This window comes from Periophthalmus magnuspinnatus, chromosome 23 (assembly GCF_009829125.3).
Source record: "Periophthalmus magnuspinnatus isolate fPerMag1 chromosome 23, fPerMag1.2.pri, whole genome shotgun sequence".
Lineage (NCBI taxonomy): Eukaryota > Metazoa > Chordata > Actinopteri > Gobiiformes > Gobiidae > Periophthalmus > Periophthalmus magnuspinnatus.
The window spans coordinates 11,213,102-11,237,482 of record NC_047148.1 but is presented as its reverse complement, the minus strand read 5'-3'; the positions used below and the strand labels follow the sequence as shown (position 1 = coordinate 11,237,482).

The window sequence follows — 24,381 nt, the reverse complement described above, 5'->3', positions numbered from 1 at the left end:
ATAAATACGATGGCCTTCCTAAAGAACATAGGGCTGGTTAAATACTGGCTCTGCACACTTGACTAAGCATTGCCTTGTTACGTTGCTGATGTGGAGAAGGGCACAAAGAGGGAGCATTGTTGTAGTTAATGCAGCACTTAGTTACTAGCCCTTAGACATGGCTGTTCCAGATCAAGTGTGGGAGAGGGGCGAGCAACAGTCCCATTACTCCACTGAAAAGCATATCTGTCATCTATATTATACACCTCATGACATCATACAACCAGACAATAGCACAAGCCAGTGAATGTATAAAAGTACATTTATTTAAACAATTGGGAACTGCATTGCAAGGGTCTCTTGAGATAAAATATAACAGGGACCAATGTAATTATGTGAAATTACTTGTCTAATGAATATGGGCCAGGAAGGCAAGAATTCCTGCTTTATTTAACGGATCTGTCATTGAACTGGATAAATCGTAACAAATACAGGCATAAACTGGATAGAATCTTTTCCAAATCATAGTACACTTACTCACTATTCACTTATGTTCTTACAATACAACCTTTATATGATGAATGGCTTCATTCAGTAATTTCTATCATTTATTATTACATGACACAATGCAAGTGAACTATGCCAGGAGAGAGTGACAGAAGGTAAATATCTTGGCCTAGCCTAGTCATGTCAATGCTCATTAGGGGATATGCCAAATGTTATCCATGGAGACCAGCTGCTGTTGTTGGCTTGTGCTGGGTTATAATTGGCTGGTCAATAGGTTACTTTGTTCTCTATTTATGACTGGACCATCAAAAAGATCATAACATTGTTGCGACTGAATGATTTTCTATCAATAGTTTCTTTTAATGAGATTGGGGTTCAATAACATGGTTCTAAGGGGAGCAGAGCACACCAAAGCAACAAATGGTAGCTTTAATCCATTTTGATGTGAAAATGGTTTTAAATGTTTTTCAAGACATTAAAAACACTTCTGAAGTAGCTTGAACTTCTGAATAGTTTAATAACATCTCTATCTGTGGCCCTGCATAAAATGTATGTGTCTGCAAGATAAAATGGATTTCTGCATAACTGTTTTTGAAGATAGAAAGTAATTGCCTGCACTCAGATAACCCTTGTGAAAATTAAAATGCAGAGATGTGTATTGGGGGCAAGTGGGAAAATGTTTTGTGGACCAAAAAACCTCTGCAATAATCTTGAACCAGATATTTTACAACCTGGCCAAGAATGGAAATTGTACACATAAAATTGTGGCTTTGAGGTTATTTATTGAACTGTAAATGCTATGGTTTCATTTAGGTGTACACTGCACAAGAGTAAAATAGCATTAGGTAAAATCTACTGTACTTTTAGTATTGCATTTACAGACAAAACACATTACAATTTAGTAGATTAAATGGCACCATATCCATATAAAATGTCAATCTCAATATCTGTAGGAACTATGAAGGTAACGCACAGATGTTTCATAGTTGGTTCAAAATTATATTACTTTAAATAAAAACTGTAAAACTGTTGAAAGTATTTTTTTTTAAGTTCAGGGGTCATCTAATTAAATATTCTACTCACATGCCACCAATTGTAACTGTTGCACAAGTGCGCTCTGAAAATGCGGGGGTGCCTTCTGCTGGGCCGGTCGCAGCTCGGATGTAGTCCACTGTCACGTTGACCTGCAGGGGCAAAGACACAGGTCAACACAACATATCAGGTTTTGTGAGAGCATCTACAGGGATCATTTGAGCTGGGACGTTAAAAATGCAAGTGCGAGTGGGTTGTGTGTTTGTCCCAGTTTCCAAGGTCACCCAGTCAGTGTAAATCATGTCAGGCGGCACAGTAGCTCAGCCCAGAGGAGAGGCGTTCGCACACATGCATCACCCCAACTAGCACTGCCTGAAACTAACTCCAAAGTAAGCTGCCTGAGGACACAGCTTTGTCACTGCTGTGTGTGGCCCTGTATTTCACTGTGGGCTTGGAATCTCACTGACTTGCATCGAGAGTGCCTCTGATTCAGGCGTCTACTAGAACATTTCAAACCTTTGTGGGCCAGAATTGGGGAAAAAAAAACCGCCAACAGCAGGAATGTTGCGGCACAAAAACGTCATTTTGAGCTTTGTCAAACATGAAGGACATGATGAAATTTGGCCACGGCAACCGAGTATCTTGTAATTGCTTCAAAATTTTGGAAGTGGGAAAGAGATGGTTTTTCAAATGCAAAATGAAAGTGCTGAGATAATTTGCAAAGAACATTGGCCTAGAATTACTTTGAGTTTTTCCAAAAGACAAGAATGCCAGCAAGAAGATCAACAATACATTCAGAGATATGCATCCAACCAAAATAATTCAAACCTAAACATGAGAGCATGAGACATGAATGTTGGAGGATTGATTGTCGCTTGGCCCAGTGCATACTGTTGTGTCCCTAGGCAAGATACTTTCACACAAGCATCACATTCATGCAAGGTGATTAAACTGGTAGCAGTTGAAGGGGACAACAGGACATGTGGTTTCTCTAAGTCTATCTCAGGGCAGCTGTGGGCTACTGGCTACATAGTAGATTAATATCACCAGATGTCAGTGGAATAATATAGTAGTGCATAAAATGATGCATTATTATCCCTTTTTATTAACCAAATGCATCAACTGCAGATTATTATAGTGAGACTTTGGCATGAAAACAACACTTTTAAAAAAATGACAAATGATTGTGAATTTCAATAGAATAATCTTAAAGTGGTTATTGTAATAGATAATACAAAACAGGACAATTTTGAGTAATGCTTTTGCTTGAATTAGAAATTGCCATTTAACAGAGCTTTCTGCTTAAAAAAAAATAAAAATAAAACCACAATGAGCAAATGAAAACCCAGAAACAGTACAAGTACTGGTGTATTGGGAGTTAGAGGATGGGAAGGCTAAGCACCAGTAGCTTACCCATTAGCTAAGGTGATGACAGATTATAAACTTTGACCAGTGATGTCAGATTAAAGGAGTCTCATCCTCCATTCTCCACGGGCTGACTCACAGATTTCCTGATAAGGCAAAGCGATCAGTGAGGCCCCCGGAGGAGAGCACGACACGGGGAAAAGCCAGAGGAGGGCTTAGGATGGGGGGTGAGTGATAACGACAAGGACATAGACATCACTGTGGCTGTGTGTGTGTCCGTGTCTGTGTGTGTCTGTGTGTCCGTGTCCGTGTCCGTGTGTGTGTCCGTGTGTGTGTCCGTTTGTGTGCCCGTGTCCATGTGTGTCCGTGTGGTTTTATTTCACTGGGACAAAAGATGACTGGTTTTCACACCAATAACAAAACACTGGTGTCAGAGCACATTGTAATTTGCATAAAGTGGTTCAGATTCATTTGACAGTGATGTGTAAAATGAAAAATAAACTTGACCTCATATTTTTTTAGAAACATTTATTTTTTTAACCATTAGTAGTAGTAACCATTTCAAAGGCTTGATGCCAACATTTTGGAATCTGAATGTGATTAGATCCCAGTTTATTTACATATATTTCAAAGTTGTGACCATTGAATCATGCTAAAGGAAGAGATGCAGTGAAAGCCCCATCTGGATTTTGATCCATAGGAGATGCTGAGGCTTAGGACTACTTGCTATGCATCTGCTTGAACACACCAAATGTTAAATTGTGAATAGAGTTTCACTTTCGCAAACAGATAGCTCTCATGCAGCAGAGTAAGGAGGAAAAGTGTGCACTAGCAGCTGCATAACAGGAGCCACTTTGAGCACGCAGGATTATCCGAATGTGCTCAACCCTGATAAGTGGCTTAATGCAACATTTTCATTGGACTTTTTTCTGCTGAGGCTGAGACCCAAGCACACAAGAAGCACTACTTATAAAGTTAGCCAAATCATGCTTTTTGGGATTATGTCACCATGCAAGAACTGTCATTTCAAAAAGTGCTGGGTATATACATGAGAGTGAGATGAGAGCTGAAGACTGGTGTAAGTGACAGAATCGGAAGTAAAGGCCCCATTTATGACATACAAGAATATATTATACGACTTGCTAAACATTTGTCTTTATGTACTTAAACACTAGTTTTTTCAATGATATATTGAAATCAAACAAACTCACAGTATAGCCTTTACAAATAACAATGTATACATTAAGCTCATCATAAAAAGAAAATGGTAGTCCCTTAACATGAATGTATTAAGATATACTTTGTAAAATATCAGCTTTTTTATACAGAATATGGAAAAAGGTATTTAATGCAGCTTTACTCTTCTAAAGCAGAGTGGCATTAGAGATTTGGGTTTTGGATGAGCTCACAAAATCATTTGTAATGCTTAGTCACGTCCAACAGGTTAAGAAGGAAGGCAGAAATTGGGTTGTTTTTATGTTCTCACAAGGGATTTGTTTAAAATGTTTTTGAGAAGCACAAAGAAAATTGTTCCCAATTCTGACCTCAAAGGCCCAGTACTGCATGGGAAAAAAAATATATACTTTGACAAAATTATGTAGATCACTGATAATTTCGAAATATGGATCTAACCAAAATGCAAGTATTATGTAATAACCAACTTAAAAAAAAAACATGTTTTTTTTAAACCATGCAATGATGCTGACCTCCAAGGAAAAATACATGACATGTACAACTCAGACTCATATGAGCGTCTGGCTCCACTTACTAAAATGTTCATATTAATCCACTCTACATGATTCAGGCATTTTTATTTTGCAATTGTGTCCATAACACAAGATAAACATTAATAAAGGGACAGATCAGGCGCTTTCTATCCCAGAGGTCGCTCCCGTTTGAGTTAGCAACAGGTTTGATTGACAGCACTGGCAAGCGTACGCCCCCTGCTAAACCAACCATGCAGGTGGGAAGGAACATTACCTTCAACAGCGTCGCTCCGGATTGGCTTTTTAATTGCTATGATACTCGTGGTCGGAATTCCTAATATGGAATTTTGCTCCAACTTTTCCCCTATAACTGCTAGCCTCAAGGAGCTTCATTTGACTGGATCCGAATGCTATGGGTGATGTCACACTCCCTTAGTCCACTTCTTTATACAGTCTAGGTACAACTAAACAATACGTCCAGAACAGAATGTGACAACCATTTCAGCAATGAACAAAAAGAATAAATGCTATACCATCTTTTTACTGGTTTAAATCTTAAAGGGCAAAATGTTAAGTAATAGCCCCAGAGTCCTGCTTCAGTTGCCTTTCACGGTGTTCAGTACTTTCATTGCATCAAACTTGTCATTTTACCCAAGGCCGCACAGAGCCGTACATGCCATTAAAAAGCCAAGTGCGATGATTTCTCTGGTTGCCAAGGCAGCGGAAAGGTTATGTTTATACCTTGAACAACCTGCAGGTTTTTAGTTTTCGCAATAATAAAAAAAAAAAAAAATGCTGCTTGGTAACAGCAGATTTAATTTACAGTTATTGGGGGATTTGTGTCACAGCAGCACAGAAAGACAGCATTTTATATATAGCTCTTGTAATTCATTTTCAAAATACTGACATTTAAATCAAACTCCGTGCTAAAAGGCATTTGAGACAAAACTGTAAATGTGCGTTTGGAGCAGTAGTGACAAGTGTGGGGTAGATCCTATATACTAGCCAATTTATTGTACAAAAAGCATAATAGCTTTTATTAAACTCTGCAGATCTCAGTTGACTGTGTATGAATAGAATAATTCACTTCTGCTTTTCTCTCCCTTTATAAAAGGCAATACGTTAAGTCATTAAAACAGACTATAATGGGGGTAATTAAAATGACAGCGACAGAAGAATAAATTCAAATCTTGTTCTGAATGCCAAAAGTAACTTCAGGCTTCTGAAAGCATGCATGTTATGAATTTGTAATCTGTTGCCTGTATTCTTACATAGAATTTGGTAGAAAAAAGTTATTTTCTATTAAGATACACTAGATACAAATATTTTTTCAGAAATATAACTTAGCTGTTCAAAATGCATATGTTTATGAGTAAGCAGCTTTAGTTGGTAGCATTCTTAACACTGGCTCCTGTTGGGTCAAATTTGTGTAAATCACAGCCTCCCACAGGCTACACGTCGAGTAGATCAATAGACACAAGGGGAGGGAATCAACACTGTTTCTTTAAAGGGTGCGTGCGGGCCATTTCCAAGCCCCGGGGCATCAGAGCACTTGCTATTCGCAGCAGCACCAAAATAGATAGGCTTAAGACATAATTGTATTGCTGCTGTAGGAATGGGAAAGTGTGTTTGAATATATGAATAGCCCAAAGACGAACATTTAAAAAGCTTCTTAGAGGTGGCACAATAATAAATAATAATAATAATAATAATAATAATAAGTGGGTCTCACCTTCTTCCCAATGAGCTTCTTCCGGAGGAACTCACGGGCTTCAAACATGTAGGGAATGTCATATAGTGGACGGAAACGCTTGTCTTTATCTTTGTTCTTCTCCTAAAAACACAAGAGAACAAAATGGATTAGGAATTTTCACTTATGAAAATGTTTAAAACTAGGACCTCTGACAGTAATACACAGATCATCTCTTCAGCAATGTTTTATTTTGTTTTTTTGTTTTTTTAGAAACACCTGCAATTGAATAATAACTGAATAAATTGCAAGATGGATAGGTTTCCAGGCAAAACAATAAAATCTTGGAGAAAAGCAGAAGTTACATGATCCACCGTTAATGGGAGAAATGTATGAACATTTTAAGTTAGCATTTAGAGAATTAGAATAATAATGGCAAAGAACAAAAGAACAAAGTTTGACAAGGAAATGGATAGGAACACATCATACAATTTTGGCATTTAATAATTTAGTTTGTTGTGGTCAATTCACAGTAATACTTAATATTTAGTTATTTTGGTGTACATTTCATTTCACAAGTCAGCATTTAAAACCTTCATTATACACCCTTCTGCAATATGCCTTTCTGTCAAAACCAATTCTCTCAAAAAAGCCAAATTAGCCTATCAAATGCCAAGCAGATCCAGGTGTGCCACAGTCAAAGCATAGAGGAAGTTGTTGTTAATGAGTCGCACAAAGGCAGACTGGCACCATACGCGCGCACACAGATGTAACCCTACGCACAGCTGCACACCAAAACGTCCCTCAATGTGTTCACCTATTCTGTGACAGGAGCAGCCCACAAATAGAAAGCATTTGCATTTTTAAAAGGAGGCTGGCTTTGTGTTGCTCCAAGTTGGAAGAAGACAAACACAGACTTCCGCAGTGACAGGTGTCGCTTTTGCAGAAACGTGATAATAAAAATAAAAAAATGGAACAAAATGACATTGAAGAAGTGAAAGCAAAATAAATGGCAGGTACTAACATGGAAATAAAGCTATGAATGACAATACTGCATGCCACGCCATCCCAGCCCCGCATACACCTCTATCGTTATCTGTCATGCCAACAAGCAAGGTTAAATGAATCCCTCATTTTCTCAACTCTTTAATGGCTTTCCTTAACGCCCCGCTGCTGCCAGGTGTGGCACATAACATGGCAGATGAGTTGAGAAACAAGACACATGTGAAGAAATGGAATAGTGGGTTTAATGTTTGACCATGTGTTCTTCCTTATTAGTCTACAGTACTATCATCACAGCTGTTTATTGTGTAATGCGCGTGTCGTGTGCAGTGATGTTGTCCAGGTCATTCCAGGCCAGTTGTAAAGGAAACTATGAGCTTAACCGTAAACAAAAGTGCCAATAATACAGTGCAACAAAACTGTTTTTCAAGCTTTCCTCACTTGGCCCCTTCTCTTCATTTTCAGGCATCAAAACAAGAGCCACTTCAGCTAGTAAAATCCTTTATCACTCGGTCAGGCTTAAAGAGAAGCTTTTATCCAAGTCAGGATTGGAAGCCACTGAGGACAATCACTTTATTGAATACAGAATGTTTTGCTCCAGTTTGGTCGTCAGCAGATTATCAAAATATACACAAAGGTAAAGAGAAGCATTGTGTTCCATTATGTGTAAACTATGCAAAGTGCCAGAATATATATATGTATATATGTTTTTTTTTAAATATGACATTGCAGCAAAATAAAATCTTCATACATTTATGGCTAAAGCATGCATTCTTCATTCCAGTAATGAAAATGGAATGTTTTAATGAGAAGCTACAGTACCTGGAGAGGAGACAAGAAGAAAGATGAAAAAAGAGGCAAAATCATGTCTACCTAATAAGGTGTTTCACACTGGAGAGGAACCATGTCACTGAGGGCGAAGAGTGTAAATGTCAGCACTCTATGCCAATTAGGCACGAGGAGTGGAGGAGCAGACATGGAGGACAAAAGGTACTAGCCTCCCATCTTACAGCAGCTCTATGGGGAATAGAGATGCTGAGCAGAAGGTGAAACAGTTTGAAAACAAGAAATACAGACAATCAGAGCAGCCTTATGAAGCGCTAGTGCAGGAGAACACACCGATGATTGTCCTGAACCAACTTGTGTCCAGTGTAATTGGGTGAGCTTGTGTCTTTACTTCTTGTGATGAAAAGCTGCAGTTAAAAGGCCACTTGATGCATTTTGAAGACATTGACCCCGACCTATATGAAATTGTATAGCTAATCAAGATGACTGCAGTCAGTACATGATAAACAAGTAACCCTCTCAATCTACTATCTGCAAGAATAAAGAAACACTGAAAACTTCTCCTTTGAGCATCATTTTAATAAGTTGTTCCACTCTTATCAAAAACAAAAAGGAAAGTCGAATTCTATATTACAAGGCCTCCAGGAAAAAAATACATGAAGCAAACAGCAGTGAAAGGTTCAAACAGAGCATCATGTCTGATGTTCCAAATAACAGGTTTCCTCTTAATATCCTCCGAGAAAGTTCTGTTCTATTTGGGGTAAATTTATCTTGTTACAAATTATGCACTACTACTCTGGAATCATCTACACAGTGGCAGGGCTGTGTGGTCACTGGCTTCAGACTGGCTTACAGCAAGGACACTTGGAACATTTCAAAGAGATTTGGCTATAATTTCATTAAACAATATGCAATACCAATTTCAGTTACTCCCTTTAGCCTTTGGTCTAATGGCAAGCCACAGCAAATGCCCTACAATGGCCATTTGTGATTACTGTACAAATGATTGATACATCAGGTGTTACTGGATCAAAAGGTAAACTGGACTGAGACCCTTGGAAAACAATATAAAGACCAAAATGTTGCAACATGCTCATTTAGTTGTGTACTGTATTAAATTAAACAGTTAATAATTATTTAACAAGTAACCCTCTCACTTTTTAATAACTTTCCAAGAAAATAAATGAGAAAAAAATATTTGAGAAGAGGCACTAACTCCCAAAGTGCCTTGTCCAGTCAAAGGTGACGGAGTGAATCAATGTGGTGTGTGCCCTGATGTCAGCCTGTTTTAGCGTGTGGGGTCACAGTGTGTCATAGCAGTGCCATGCTGAGGGCACACACATGGACAGACAGAAGCTGTGGAGGCTGGGGACAGCAGTGAGCGGAGGAGAGCAAAATAGGAGAAGACAGATGGGACTGTCTATTTAAACATTCAGAAAACTGACCATCTCTGGGCTGATTGTGAATCAAAGGCGTATAGATCAGCCACATTCTGTTACCGATATATTTTGGGCACACACTTACAATATCCATCACAATACAATAATCACAAAGCTCCCACTTGCTGAGATTCATTACAGTTCTCTTATTTGTTTATTCATCACCCTCTGCCCCATCTGTTTGGCTTTCACTGTTTGCACACCCTTTTATTAAAAAACATCCAATATTTCTTCATTTCTTTTGAACCACATATGGAATGCAGCATGCGAGGGGTTTTACAGTGGTCCGCTAGGGCATTAAACCCAACTTTATACAGTGAAGATGGACAGATGACTAACTGTAGTGTAAAAAATTGTTTCTTCTTGGCAACTCAGAGTCTTAATAGACTTTTGACACATAAACCAGGGTAATAAAAGAAAAAAGTTACACAAGTTAACATCTTGAAATGGTGCACCTCTCCACAGCAAGATTAAATAACTACATTAATGAATTAACTGTCATATGAAGCAGCAAAAATGGTACAGATCCCAAGAGAGACAAATCCACCGTAGAAACAGAGAAATAAAGTGTGCGACTTGAGTTAGATCACTTGCTGAAGCCAGACACCATAGAGCCACCAATCTGTCACTGTGAACACTATTAGTATAGTCATAAGGGGAAGGGTGGTAGGAAACCAAAAGAAGCAGATGAGCGGGAAGGCAGGGGAGAGGGGCTTAGCAGGAACTGTCATGGTTCATCAGCACTCTGTTCTGTCGCATCTGGCCTCAGTAGCCCTTTAAATGCTACATACACTCAGACACGCCCTTACACACAAACATAGAAGCCTTTGCTTGCAGAAAGAATGGGAGAAGAGTGCAAAAAAACTCATCTAGACAGACAGAGATAGTAATGACAACTGGCACAGGAAAATTTCTACAGAACTCTAGAGAATGCAGCTCTCGCCCTTGTTGCTAAGCCAAACCTGAGATTTTTGTAAGCATCCACTCAAAACACACAGAAGTCTGAACATTTCTGACGAGTTGCTTTATGCACACACCGTGTACATTTCATTGTAATCTTTGTTTGGGTACAAAGCGACACCAGTTTCCAATGCAGCTTAACCAAGCATGTCTATCTGCTGGGCTGTAAACCACAGGTTGATGTCCGTCTGTGGCACTGCTAGTATAACTAGAGTTATCCAGCTCTGCAGTACTCAGGAGTGGAGAGATACCTGCTGTGACCTCATGATTGCTTGACCACAAGGTAAGAAGTATTTTCCAGACAACATACTGTTTCTTCAATTCAGTCAGGAAATACTGGCCAATTGACAATCGTTCTGCATCATACACTATATCTCAGCAATCAGAAGCATCATGTGGTTCAAAACAATGACATAATCTTCTACAACTGAAACATAATGACTACCGTATAATAGATGCTTTGTCTAATGAATGAAACCGTAAAAGTAATGAAAAAATCATGTACAATTTTGAATGGCAAAGAATATTTGCCATTAAGTGATAAATTATGGCATCATTATTGTACCTAATAGACAGCCTCGCAGAGATCAGAACTCTGCATTGCTGCCATAGCGACAAGACTCAAAACTGAGCCAACAGCATCACAGACTATCACAAAGGTACTTTTGCTCATAGACACAAATAACTACAGCTAACAAACAGCATCACAAATAAGCAGATTCAGCATCACACATTACCAGATTACTGAAACCATCTTGTATCTACATAGGACTGGGCAATTAATCACATTTCAACCACAATTATGATTATAGGTCTAATGGAACACAAAGTAGAAAAGTTGCCTATGCATTGTTTGCATCATTCTACTTGTAGACCAAGTTGGCAACAATGTTTCTGTGAGATATATTACCTACTTTAATTTCCAGTTGTTCTCTTCATTGTAGGCACCCTGAGGCTCCAACTATTATTTTTTTTTCCATAATCAAGTCGTCTTATGTCTGCATACTAAGGCAAGGCAAATCAAGTTTATTTGTATAGCACAGTTCGTAAACAAAGTAATTCAAAGACATTAAAATCACAATACAACAAATCAAATTAACATTTAAAAAGAAGAGTGGAGAATAAAAAACATTACAGTCATATGCACAGCTAAACAGAACTGTTTTGAGCTCTACAAGTTCTACAAATCAATCCATGAGAACGGATGCGCAGATTATTTACTACTTCGAGGTTGTACAGAAGCCTGTGACTCAGACTGAATAGCTATGCGCCTGGTTGTATCCCCATTTTATCCATTCAACCACTATAGTGCGAAATTAGAGAGCGACAGACTCTACTGTAACACACATCAACATTTGGGTATGTGCAGGAGCTCTACTTTGGTGTAATCACACTACAACTCATATTTTCAATTCAAGTCTGACAGCCTCACCAACCTGAGGTACAAGTTCAAACCAAATATCACGCTATAATGTGATTGTGCCTAGAAAACAGATAAATTGAGTGAACAATTGGAAACGAAAAGCCACAGTAACAGTAGAAAAACGCTACAACAGCACAGCACCCACATCCACATCTGGAGTTTTTGAGGAACATATGACAGGGTAATGAAGCACAGAAAGCATACTGTTGAAGCAGCTGGCATCTCCAATAACAGTGCCATACAACGGATGAGAGAAGGGCATTGAGAAAACAGAACAATACTGAAAGAAAGTTTTGAAAGAAGCCAGAAGAATTGGTTTAATATGAAGCGAGAATTGTGTAGTACATTAAAAACATGCAGATCAATGAAAAGCAATGCATTTTTGCCCACAAGCTTGTTAAGAAGAGATAAAAACACAAGAGGTATACTGGTGCAGGTTAACAATCTGATCACAGCCCGGACAACCCGAGGGACCAGATGTAAAGCGAGGAAAAGTAAGGGTAGAGGAGACGATAGGAGCAGGGGGAGGGGCTAGGAGAGGGGATACAAGGCTGTCTCTTACTGATGCATGGCACTAACGAAGACACCAGCGGAAAGACAGCAACAAGGAAGAGGGGGGTTGGGAGAGAGTGTGTGATGGGAATAAAAGCTTAACTAGGGAGATAAACAGAAATAGAGTGGAATGAGCAGGCCATAAAATCAAAACTGAACTGAAGAGACAAGGTCAATAAAACAAAAACAATCAAAACTCAAAAAATAGTTGTCCGACTGTCAGCAATCTGCCTTTTACAACAGAAACTCTGCACGCCCGTCTTTGGAACAGGGACTGGGAAACATGACTTGCATATAAATGGATATGATTGTAAACAGAAGTTATTGTGAGAAAAGGTTGCCAAATACCTATAGAGGCATAAACAGATGGGAAGCAAAATCCACTTTCTACCATTAACCAAATTGTTAGAGGTGTTACACAAAACAGCCACATAAATAGACAAACAGGACATTTTTGCACAAATGAGGGAAGACTAGAATGGGAAATCTCGCTTGGTGGAAAAGGAATCAATACAAAAAGGAATTTAAGTGTAATGAGTGTTATCCGCAATATACTTGCTTGCAGAGCCGGAATGCTAGTCATATTGTAATGAAGAGTAATTTTCATTTCATCAAATTTGAATATTGGTTGTATGTGCTCCTGAGAGATTAAAGACTTTAGCATGTAATGTGTAAAAAAAATAAGCTCACATGTGAGGCAGCATTAGTCCATTTCACTAATACACATGTGTGCATTTGAGCATGGCCTTTGACTGTAGAAGTGATTGTGGGAAAAAAAAATCGATCAGCCTCACTCTGCAGTGCTGCAACTACTGGGTGTGTGCAAATGTCTCAGTGAGCCTGCATGTGCCCCACTGCAGAGACGCCACCCGGTGGTCAACACGATTCTCACAGGCATGAAAAAGGCTGCTGTGGTGAGGAGAGTTGAATGCTGCTGCCAATGTTGGGGGAGGCATAAATGGGGAAATGGGGAACAGTTCACAATAGCTTCAAACAACCTCACTGCTCAAGACCACACACTTAACACTACGGCACAGAAGCATACCTCTCCTTCAATCCTTGGGGGGCGAATGCTGGACAGATGAATGGTTTTATATTCTCCAGAGTTAAGCTTGACCACCATAGCATCAGCATTGACAATCTGCATCACCTGTAATTAGAAGAAACGGGTGTTAAAAGATTCAGGACTCACGTAAGCAGCAGTCATCACTGTCACATTAAATGATACATGTTTTCCACATTTAGAAGTGTCTATATAAAAACTGGCCTTCACCTAAATACAGTGAATCAAAAAACCTAGCCAGATCATATAGATTTTTTTCCCCCCACTTGAATTGATTGAGTGCACTAGAAGACAAAGGAGTAACTGGCTAAGCAACCAATTAATTCTAAGAGGCCTGAGAAGGGCAAAGTAGCAGTCCGCAGATCACGAACACTCCTAAAAAGGGATTCTAAGAGAAGCGGTGCCCAACTCTTCGTTTAGCAGTTCATTTAAACAGATCAGTATTCAGTAATCAGTAAGTATTCTCGTGCTGCCCATAATTACCAATCCACAAAAAGGTTTCAGTACAGTCTGTCCCATGGAGATGCATGGTGATGACTCAAACTTTACACATATCCTAAAAGAGGACATTTGAAAAGGGGCAAGTCCCCATCTTATTTATGGGCCACTGTGATGCATTGCGTCTATGTTTGGCTTGTGTGGTGTCCCTGTGGCACCTTTAAAATGGGTGTATGAATTCAGTGAAATGAATTCCACTGAAGTGTTAAATGAACATTTGTTGCTCCAGCCAGCCCCTTTATGTACCTGAGCATTCCCCCATGTATGAAGACAGATTGGGGCTATAATGTGACTGAGATGGAGGAGGCATCTAGAAAGAGAGCCTTTAAGTAGGCCGCTTGCTGGAGACTGAGAAATCAATGGCACTACACATGTTGCCTCCCACATGCGCATTAAATGGCCCAAGCATCACTCAAACGGCTTCATATGTAGGCTGCTCCTCAGCTCTGAGTGCTAAAAAAGTACAAGCCATGCATCACACTTACAGTGGACAGAGTAGGTGTGTGTGGTGAACAAAAACAAAAAAAATAGCCAAAAGCAGCAATGCACAGTATCAATTCCTTGAGCTACATCACGTAGGCACAAATTGGTGGATCTTCTCTGAAAACATATGAAAGAGGGCCAGCGCTTTAGCCACCAGAAGGAAAAAACAGACCAATACACATGGTAAGTAAGCTGCCCACGACAACAGCCAAATGTATTTCATACTAAGCACTGACTAGATCTAGGAGTTGAAGTGAAAAAGACAGAATGGGGGAAGAGGTGTCATCAGTAACTATGAGAGGCTTGCATTGGCAAAGTGCACACTAAGCAGCCTACACAAATTCACACAGTAACAAGGTCATTTTGTGGTATACGCAAGTAAATAGAGACAAGGAGAGAGAATGTGACAAGAGCAGAAGAAAATGGCTCAACATTTAATGGCTAATTATCAGTCGGAGGAGGCGAGACAAGAGGCGAGGAGGACAGATCAACACGCATCAAGAGAGGAGCAGAAAGCGAGAGAGAGACAGTGTAATCTCACAGCAAATAGCACAAGAAGTGAGACAAAGAAGAAGATGGAAATGGATTAAAAAAAAAAAAAACAGCAAAAAGTCTTCTCAAACTAGCTCATGTGAGGGTTGCACAAGTCGGAATAGAAGACAGACGAGCTGTGTGTTGCACTAGTCCAAACCACTGCTTAATAGACAGGGATCTACTGCCCCCCTCTGCTTGTGTCTGTCATGACATCTGCAGTGTCCAAAATCAGTCATAGTGCAAAAACATGTCGGCCACTGTCAAGGAATATGCTGGGTAGTTATTCAAATTCATTTAGTTGCTTTAAACCAGTGCGCCAAGTGCGAGTCTAGCCAGAATTTCATCATTACTCATGTCAGATGATCTTCCTCCAACACTACACCTATGGCAGCATTTCAGTTTGACTGCCAGGCACGATTTGTCATCCAAATTGCATGCTTTTGCATAATCTGGTAGTGTTTCTGATGCTGATAATGATAAACCACTTGGCACAGGCCTCAGGTGTGATAGTGTAAGTGACAAAATATGTGAAAAAGAGTAGGCTTTAGGGCAACCGCTGTGACAGGCTGCAATATGATCGAGATACCTTTCATTCCAAGTGCCTTTCCACTTGACTAATTTCCATGAAACAATATTCCACTATACAGCGCCTGAAGTCAGTGTGCTTTTGAAGAAAAAAAAAAAAAAATCTTTCTGTTCACTTGCCCTAATCAGTAACAGTAAAATTGTGTAAGATAACGTGCAAATTGATTATTGTATTATAGATTCCAAAGCTGAATACTATCGTGTTGTGACAGATCTTCAAGGGTAAGAGTAATGAACAGGTTTCCAGAACGTCACCTTTTATCCATCAGCTCATAGGTCATCGGCTGCACGGAGAGAGGATAGAAGGAGAGAAGAAAACTACTGGGACATGGCCTACATCCGCTGCTCCAGTCCCAGTTGAGGTGGGAAGAGAAAGAGAGACAACCAAAAAGGAAGATGCGTCAGCAGCAGGACTGACTTGTGAGGATGGGGTGTGCTGCCGTGCCTCAACTCTATCCATCACTCAGATAATAAAAAGTGAAAAGCACAGTGGACGTGGACACAGGAGCGGCCCGTGATCAGACTGATGGATAGATGTGTCCCTGTGAGAGCCGCCGCTGTATTAGGTGCCAGTGAATGAAACAGGGAGAGCACCAATCAGCAGTGACAGGGCTGAGCAACCTGCCCACATACTGTAGGAACTTTTTTAATCTACTAATTTGGAATAAGTTAAAGCCATAGTATGTAACTTCTTTGACAGAAAAAAATAGAAGCATGTTTTCCATTTTGGTTGTTTGAATCCATGGAGTGTTTCCATTTCCATGGAATCATGCAGGTGACATGCCACCTCCAGAAACTTACTGTACCTTTAAATATTGCCATAATAAAAAGGAATAGCTCAAAGTAACTAAACTAGGTTGACATTTAGACAAATAAGGACTTTATGGTTAGGGACCAATTTGTGTGTCTATACATAACATAATTTTGGGCCCTTTTCCATTTTGATCCAAAGGGTCAATGTTGTTACGGCCCCAAACCTCATGCTCTTATTTTTTGTATCAGTCCTATGTTTAGGTGTGCTGAATATCCATTTAAGGAGATTCAGCACACCTGTTTGGGGCTGCTGGCCTTGGTGGTCAGTATGCCATTTTATGTGTCTTTTCCACACAGTCACAGAGAAGTGACTCTGTTTTGAGACACTCGTAGTTTATGTAAAATGTGTTTATGGTTCTCTGTCACTACTGTGACCGTTTCCGAGACACTCGATTGTGTCAGTACTGACTCTGATTATCATGTGTTTGTAAAATATGTTTCATAGTTAAACTTAACCTTTATTACTCTTGTTTAAACCCTGCACGTTACCCTTTGTTTCAATACTTTAGATCCCTTCTGTTTGGTTTACCTTTCAAATTCCTGTTCATTAAATGACTTCTTTATTTTGCCATTTTTCCATCTTATGTTTTTTGTTACCTCCCTGACTCTAGACAAGCTGGGTTGTAACAAACATGCTCTCTGCTAATCTGCTGGTCAATTATACCCATTCAAAGGAATAACGTGCACTAGACAAAGTTACAGACACTATGCTATTTTTTGCCACAATGGCATAGTGTCTGTAATTTTGTCGGTTTGTGCATTGCCAACACCTTTGGAGGTTATATCAGCAGGGGTTTTATCCCCTGGCAGACTCAAGCAAGCCAAACCAGCTCAGAGTTAGTCAAAAATCGCCATGTAAAGGATTGAATGTTTTGTTACAGAAAAGCATGTGTACTACAAGTCTTGTGTCCCAATGAAATAGGATTAAGTAAAAATTTTGAGAGCTACAATGCAAGATAGAAGATACATTAATGTAATGTTGAGATAACACATTTGAAAATATATAAATGAAAACTGCATAGTTTCATTCTGGTCACACAGACTTGGATCCAACCAAAATCCTAAACCCTTAACTAAGTTGGACACCTCCAACTTCTTTGGTGCTTCTTAGAGGGGCAGCGGTCGGTAGAAACAGAGATAAAGAATGGGAGGATGAAGAAGAGTCCTGCAGAGATCAAAGAGGTGCATCAAGGTTTCACTGGGGGCATGAGCCGAGTGCACTGCAGCTCCAGCAAAACAGAACAGGGATCCCAGTGCGAGGACAGCTGTAGCCATATATAACTGATAAAGTGCAATTCTAATCTAGTTGAATTCAGCTACACCTCACCAACTCATCAGCCACCCAACCAACCTGACTTTTCATCTTAATCTTTGCTCTTTTTTCTCATTATAGACTTTCCTACACTAACCACCAGCAAATGGTACTTCCCTTCCAACAACTCAAAACCAGTGCTGTTCCATCAGATCTGACAGCGCCTCACACTGATAACATAAATGTTTCATTGCACAGCCTTCACAACTCAGAAAAAATAGACCTCGACATCTTGACTGCAATTACTCAAAACTAAACCATTTACATCACATTTATCTTGAAAAATGCTGCGCACTTTATCAGAAAATGGCGGAAATATCCAGAGTTGTTTTACTTGTTTAAAAAAGGCATTAATTGGATGGTATAATCTTAATCTTGTTGTGACAACAAGGTTAAAAGCATTTTATCAAGATATACAAGGAGTCCATCTCACTTGATTTGAACTAATGTTTGTTGACAACCAGGGTCCATCTCAATGTGCTTGATATTAAGGACATCGCTTTCCCCTTGAGTTGTAAGCCAATAACCTTCAAAGTTAATATCTGGAGTTCCTGGCTTTTGGGGGTCGTTCTGTGCCGCTGCTGGCGCATACGCCAGCAATTTGGTCCTAATTTGACTGGGGAGTGCTTCAAGGTTGCTGTTAAGCATTCCTATTTGTCCCTTTAGTGAAAGGATTTTTATTTTTCCTCTCTATTCAGTGGGGGGTGAAAATGAGAAAATAAAACAGGGGCAAGAGGTTATACTTCATTAGCAGCTTCAAAGTAGCTGTAGTTGCATCGTATTGTTTCAGGAAAATTGAAAGCACAGCCAACAATAACAAACTAATAGAATAAGCAAAAAACTGCTCTCACGTCACACCATAAAAGTCATCAATTATCACACATTCAGACAAGACATTAACTTTAGTCTCGTACCCCAAACTAATCTCACCTTGGCAACAAACTGTCTGTCTTTCTGATCCAGGTTGGCTGTGGGTGCCACATAGTCTTTCCAGATGCGGACCTTGCGCTCCTTGGCAGATCTGTTCAGGTTTTCAGAAAAATACAATTAGAGAATGTGGATATACAAGTTTACAGGAAAGGCTTGGGCATCTTACCTTTCAGCAGCTCGAAGTTTCTCAGCTCCTTGTGAATAAACAGCCATTGACCAATCCACACAACGGGCAAATCCTTCTTTCAGCAACAGTTCAGTGATGTTGCCATTCTGAAAGAAGAATTCAGCTGATTTCTTCACTGTAACCAAAATGAAACACAAAGCGCGTGCAAGCTGTGTCTAGTCTTTAACAGTTTACCGGGTGAAGGATGGTGCCCAGTATGATCTGGTTTGGGCAGCTCTCCAGGATGATTTGAACGTCCCTCTGCAAAAGTCGCGATTCAGTGAAGAACTTGGCCTCTGCTGCAAATGGCTCTGGTGTTTCTGTGCCATCAGCTTCACGTTTGAATGTTGGACACTAAAAAACAAAACAATGACATGAATCAACACTTCAACCTTCATCTTTAAACAAATATAAAATACATACTTACAATACTTCTAATAGCATAAGCCCTAAAGTCTGACTCGGAAGTCATTCTCAATTGCAAGGTACAAAACATCTTAAGTGGTTCACTGAGAAACCAAGGCTTGGTTGCATTTGACTGATGTGTAAATGTGGTGAAGTGGAAATTAAAACAATAAACGCAGACCCAAAAGAGTATTTAATCTTTTAGTTATAAATGTGGAAAATAAAAATGTTCCAAAACATAATAAACATGGATAACCAAACATGCTTAACTTGGCAAGTGTGCACTTACTTTGATACCAGAAAGCATTACAGTGACAAGGTAGTAGTCTGGGAGGAGCAAGGCACGAACAATGCCGCCATCACGCACATGCTCGATGATTGCTACAAAAAAATATATATATATATATTTATTTAGTAACAGTTGAGGTTGTCCAAGAACAAAGGAGAGCTTTAGTTCAGTAGAAAGACTCAAGTCTCTCACTGGAGACTTACTCTCAGGTACTTCAAATTTGGAGGCACAGCTCTTTGTGATGTTCATTGTTAATTGTTTTGTTTAGGTAATATAACAAACTGACATGAATGCAGTCATTATTACTGCAGTTTGCTGTGTGCAAAGAAATGTTAAAAGTTACGAATAAATGAACAAATCAAAGATCTACAGGGTTTAAGAGTTAACCCAGTGCTTCTGTGTTTGTAAAGACAAAACCATTAGTGGTGTGATGCTGCAGCATCTGTAGATATGAAAGGGCTCAGTGCACAGTGCGACTGGGTTTTATTTAACTGCTCTAGGTCTGCCTTCCATGAAGAGCAAGAAAGAAATAAGAATCAAAGTCTCATACCATGTTCATTTCCCCTGCTCAATTACAGTCTAGTGAAATGAGCCCAGAACCAATCGAGTTTCACATTACACTTCAGGCAGGTCAGGCTCTATAGAAGCCAGTGAACAGCAACTTGCTATGAAATGCTCTCAAGTGGATACTTTCACAATTAGTAAATTTCTAGCAAAACAACTGAGAGTATTGCATTTCCAAAACTAGATTAATCACAACTCAGTAGACCCATAAAGTAAAGAAAAAAAATTCACTCACCATTGATAGGTTTCTGATGCAAAGAATCTACAAAGTTGCGTGGATTCTCAATGGTATACTTGATGTCTCGAATGGTGTGTGCCGCACTTCCCTCGCTCCACTGGCCCTTTTTGGCTGCTTTTGCCTGGTCCTCCAAGTCACAGAGTCTGGCCTGTTCTGGACTGGAATCAAAAAGAAAATATATGTCACATTATATATATTTCACATTTTTAAAAATACAGATGACATTAAAATATAGATTTTAACCAGTTTAATTGCTTGGAAACATGACACAAATTTCAAAATGTAAAAATAAATTAAAGCATTTGTGACAACTTAATTAGCTTTAATAAAGCATGATCAGAGATTTAATTCATAATTAACAAATAGTTTATTAAGAATGATTCAGGCTTAGTACCTACATAATACCCCAACTCTAACACCTAACCCCAACCAAGCTTGAATCATTCTCAATAAATTATTATTTAATTATGAGTCAAGTCATTCATACTTTATAATAACACCTTTTTTAATTAGCCTTGATAAGGTGGTACCAGATCATTCAGATTTAAAAACTGTTCAAGGTAAAAATAAGGGCATGGCAAGAAAACTCCCTACAGCATGAAGAGGCTGTCAAAAGGCCCATGTAGATCTTAATAATTCAGTACTTTAAAAGGCCAACAAGCTTCTGTTTTCTAAGATACAAAAAAGTTGCCTGGGTGATGTGGCAGTTTTGATGTTCGTTCAGAAAGTGACATTCAAAGACCAACTGCTGTGACATCAAGCATAAAGTGATACAGCAGGCACATGAGGAGGAGTGAAACACATACATTAAGTTGTAATCACCATAACTATTTTAATTGTAAGAGAGACTGGACAACAATTAAGAAAAGGCAAAGCAAAAGGTATATGATTTAAGTATATATTTTTTTCATCAAATCATAAATGCTTTATCTCTTCATGGTGCACTTGTGTCTACCAGCTGGACTTGAGAATGACTCTGAAGGACAGTAACAATCCTCCTCTGAGGCTTAACTTTAAAGAAGAGCAGAAAGTGTTCTAAATTGTACGACTATACAGTCTACTGCCCTTCTGGTCAACTGGGTAGATGTTCTTAAAAAAAAAAAAAAAAAAAAAAAATTACTAATTTGCTCCAACTGTCATTTAAAATTCCTCTATGAATTTCACTGGATTTGTGCATGATGGTGAATTAGGAATTTTAAAATATGAATGTGTGTGAAAGGCAGCTGAAGATACAGGAATAACTCGAAAAGATGAAACTGAACATTCATTTTACACACGGTATAGTTTAGAACTGATAAAACTAAAGGCGCTAGTCAATTCAAAAGTTCCAGTATCAAAGATATATAAATGTAAAGGTGCTTTATTTCATTGTGTTTTTCCTCATCTATTCAGTTAAATCACTTTAAAAACTGCATCAGCCTGACAGTTTAGAAAACAAAAAAAAGTAAAGGTTCAATGTTGTGCACAGTTTATGACTGGGCATTTGAGAATCATTTCACAATGAAATTATTTTACTAGGGATAATAGTTACTCCCATCATTCTGGGGGAACATATTAGATTTATTAAAAAGATATTGATGATGCTGGCTTCTGACATCAGTACACCATTTAATAGCTTCTTAACATCACAGATGATAATGAGCTTTTTCAAACATTCAAAACTGCACTGTCTCAAACCTGCTCTCATCACACACATAATTATCATGATATTGCTATAGGGATTGGACATGAGGGCACTGCAGGCTAGAGCAGTCAAGTAAAAAGGCCCTTTGCCTCAGGCCAAATGATGCCCACTTAGACATAAAGCATCATTTACATTAGCGTCGTTCTGGGCTATCAAACAGACTGCCACTTGCAATAGGTCATTATCTAGGCAAAATTTTCACATCAGCTCTTCTTATATTACAAGATAAAATGTCGCAGCAGAAGTCAATTGCTTCTAATATGTGTATTGTGAAAATGCATCCACTGGGGGTACTGTATGTAACGGTGCTCATTTTACACTGTGTTGAGAGAATCTCTGCTTAAGGGATATGAGATAATGTGCGCTATTATGGTGTGCAATTTTAGAAGAGCAATACTGCCCCCTGCTGGTGCTACAAGACTACAACAGTTGATATAACCAAATGTGTGCTTGTCCATGTAACTGAAGTTCAAGTTGAAGAGTTGTAAAACAGCAAAAGACCACAAGAGCACTTTTGTCAGTTTTTCAAAGTGTGTTATAAGGTTGCATCTTCTGTGGCATGTTACAGTTTTCCCCTCTTGTACTTTTTTAATTGCCTACATTTATGTAGTATTTTTTCCCACTTTCAGTTCATAAAAGTCAGTCCTATTTTATCTGTATATTTTTGTTATTTCTAGTTATACTAGCGTAAAAGAAAAATATAAAATCAGTCAACTGTGACAGATTTTATATTTTTCTTTTGCTATGGGTCAGACCTGGACGACTGACATATTTCAAAGATAGTTATTCTAGAATTTTTGCATATATTTAGTAAAGTATTCTTCTGTAGTTTTGCTCCTAATCATTTTTGTTTTGTGACCAGGAGCTTTTAAAATCACGTGAGTGATTATGGGTTGGGGTTTTTTTGGGATAGGTAGGGATAGCGGTGTGCTTGTAGATTCTATGGCCCGCGTTGGCCTGCCCAGCACACCATCCTTATTTTACGTTTTACATTTTCCTTTGTTACTTTGCTTTTTTTCTGGGCAAAAAGTAGGGTTAAGGTTTTTTTTCCCAACATCTTAAAAATTAAGAAGAATCAGCAAGCTTAAAAAGAGTAATGAAAAGAGTTGAACCCTTATCTTTGTTTCCTATGTCCTTATTAAATAAATTTGATCGGCTTTTCATAACACATGTTATGTCATCTGCAAAAAAAAATCTACTGTGGTAATCAATATCTGTAAATGTATTATTTAATTATTTAAAAAATTATATTTAAAACTTTTGTGTGAACAAAAGATGAACAAGTAATTTTAAATAAAAACTTACTTGTTTCCTCTAACTTCCCGACGGACAGTGGCAAGGCCCTCACTCACCAGAGACTCGGCAATGTTCTCCCCCGTTGTATCTATAGTGAGATGAGGTACATCAATAAGATTTAATTTCGTCTTATGACAGATGTCATAGTCTTCACAAAGAAAAGCAATTGGTGAAAGTAAATGGATTTTCTACTCCAGTCAAAGCACTCAACATTAAGAAACTATTTGTACACCCATAAAGTCAGTATGCAAATTCTATAAGTAAAGCAAGTTCAGTGTTTTGGCCAACTGCATGATGGCAGAACACAATGGGACTGAACCGCTGACCTTTCGATCTGTGAAAAAACACTTTACTAATGGGTACTTCAGAGCAGCTAGTACCCAAGATTATCAATCCATTACAAACAGCAAGACTTTATAGTTTAGTTGTTGCTGTACACACAGTAGGCTAACCTGACTATCCCCAAGTCAGGGTCTGAGAGAGCCAGGGTTGGCTTGCCATGATTATTGTTGCACAAGTATAACCTTTAGCCAAAGCCCACGGGAGTAGATAACAGTGTAGTAGTCCTACAATAATTACAAACTATGTTCAAATTGTAAGAAAAATCCTTGGCAAGCAGTGGTGCATACCTTTGCCAAGATAGACCATTCCGTACTCTCGACCCAAAGCAGTTTTGATTTCCACTGTGAAGCACACCTCCTTCCCAATTAATTTCTTTCGCAGGAACTCTCTGGCTTGAAAGGCCCAAGGCTACACAAAGGAAAAAAATATATATTTTTTACTTTTTCAGTCACGGACAATTGTATGACTAAAACAAAGCCATGTAAATGCTGGTTCAGAGCACTTTAGGCAAGGAACCAGCCAGTTTGAGGTTCCATCTTTAATCATAATACAAACATGTCCTATAGAAATGAAACTCTTAAACAACTGTGTTTGACAAATTAGTGCTTGAATAAGTACACTTGATTTATATTAGTGCACATTAAGTAAATTACAAGTAAAAAAGAGTTAAGAACCATAAAAAAATCAAACTGTTTATTACTTAACCACAAAATAAATCCCCGCTATAGTCACAAAAAT

General features: G+C 38.8%; 1 protein-coding gene across 1 annotated transcript in view; it reads right to left on the bottom strand.

Annotated features, from left to right (window-relative positions):
• The window catches only part of snd1 (staphylococcal nuclease and tudor domain containing 1), a 109,806-nt gene that overhangs the window by 83,163 nt on the left and 2,262 nt on the right, over window positions 1-24,381 (bottom strand). The window contains exons 3-12 of the mRNA XM_033989641.2: window positions 23,931-24,051; window positions 23,311-23,389; window positions 20,319-20,479; window positions 19,520-19,611; window positions 19,021-19,179; window positions 18,826-18,932; window positions 18,660-18,750; window positions 13,487-13,591; window positions 6,322-6,423; window positions 1,570-1,670 (exon numbers count right to left, since the gene is read on the bottom strand). Coding sequence (XP_033845532.1) covers window positions 1,570-1,670; window positions 6,322-6,423; window positions 13,487-13,591; window positions 18,660-18,750; window positions 18,826-18,932; window positions 19,021-19,179; window positions 19,520-19,611; window positions 20,319-20,479; window positions 23,311-23,389; window positions 23,931-24,051 — 1,118 coding nt within the window. The remainder of the gene's footprint in view (window positions 1-1,569; window positions 1,671-6,321; window positions 6,424-13,486; window positions 13,592-18,659; window positions 18,751-18,825; window positions 18,933-19,020; window positions 19,180-19,519; window positions 19,612-20,318; window positions 20,480-23,310; window positions 23,390-23,930; window positions 24,052-24,381) is intronic.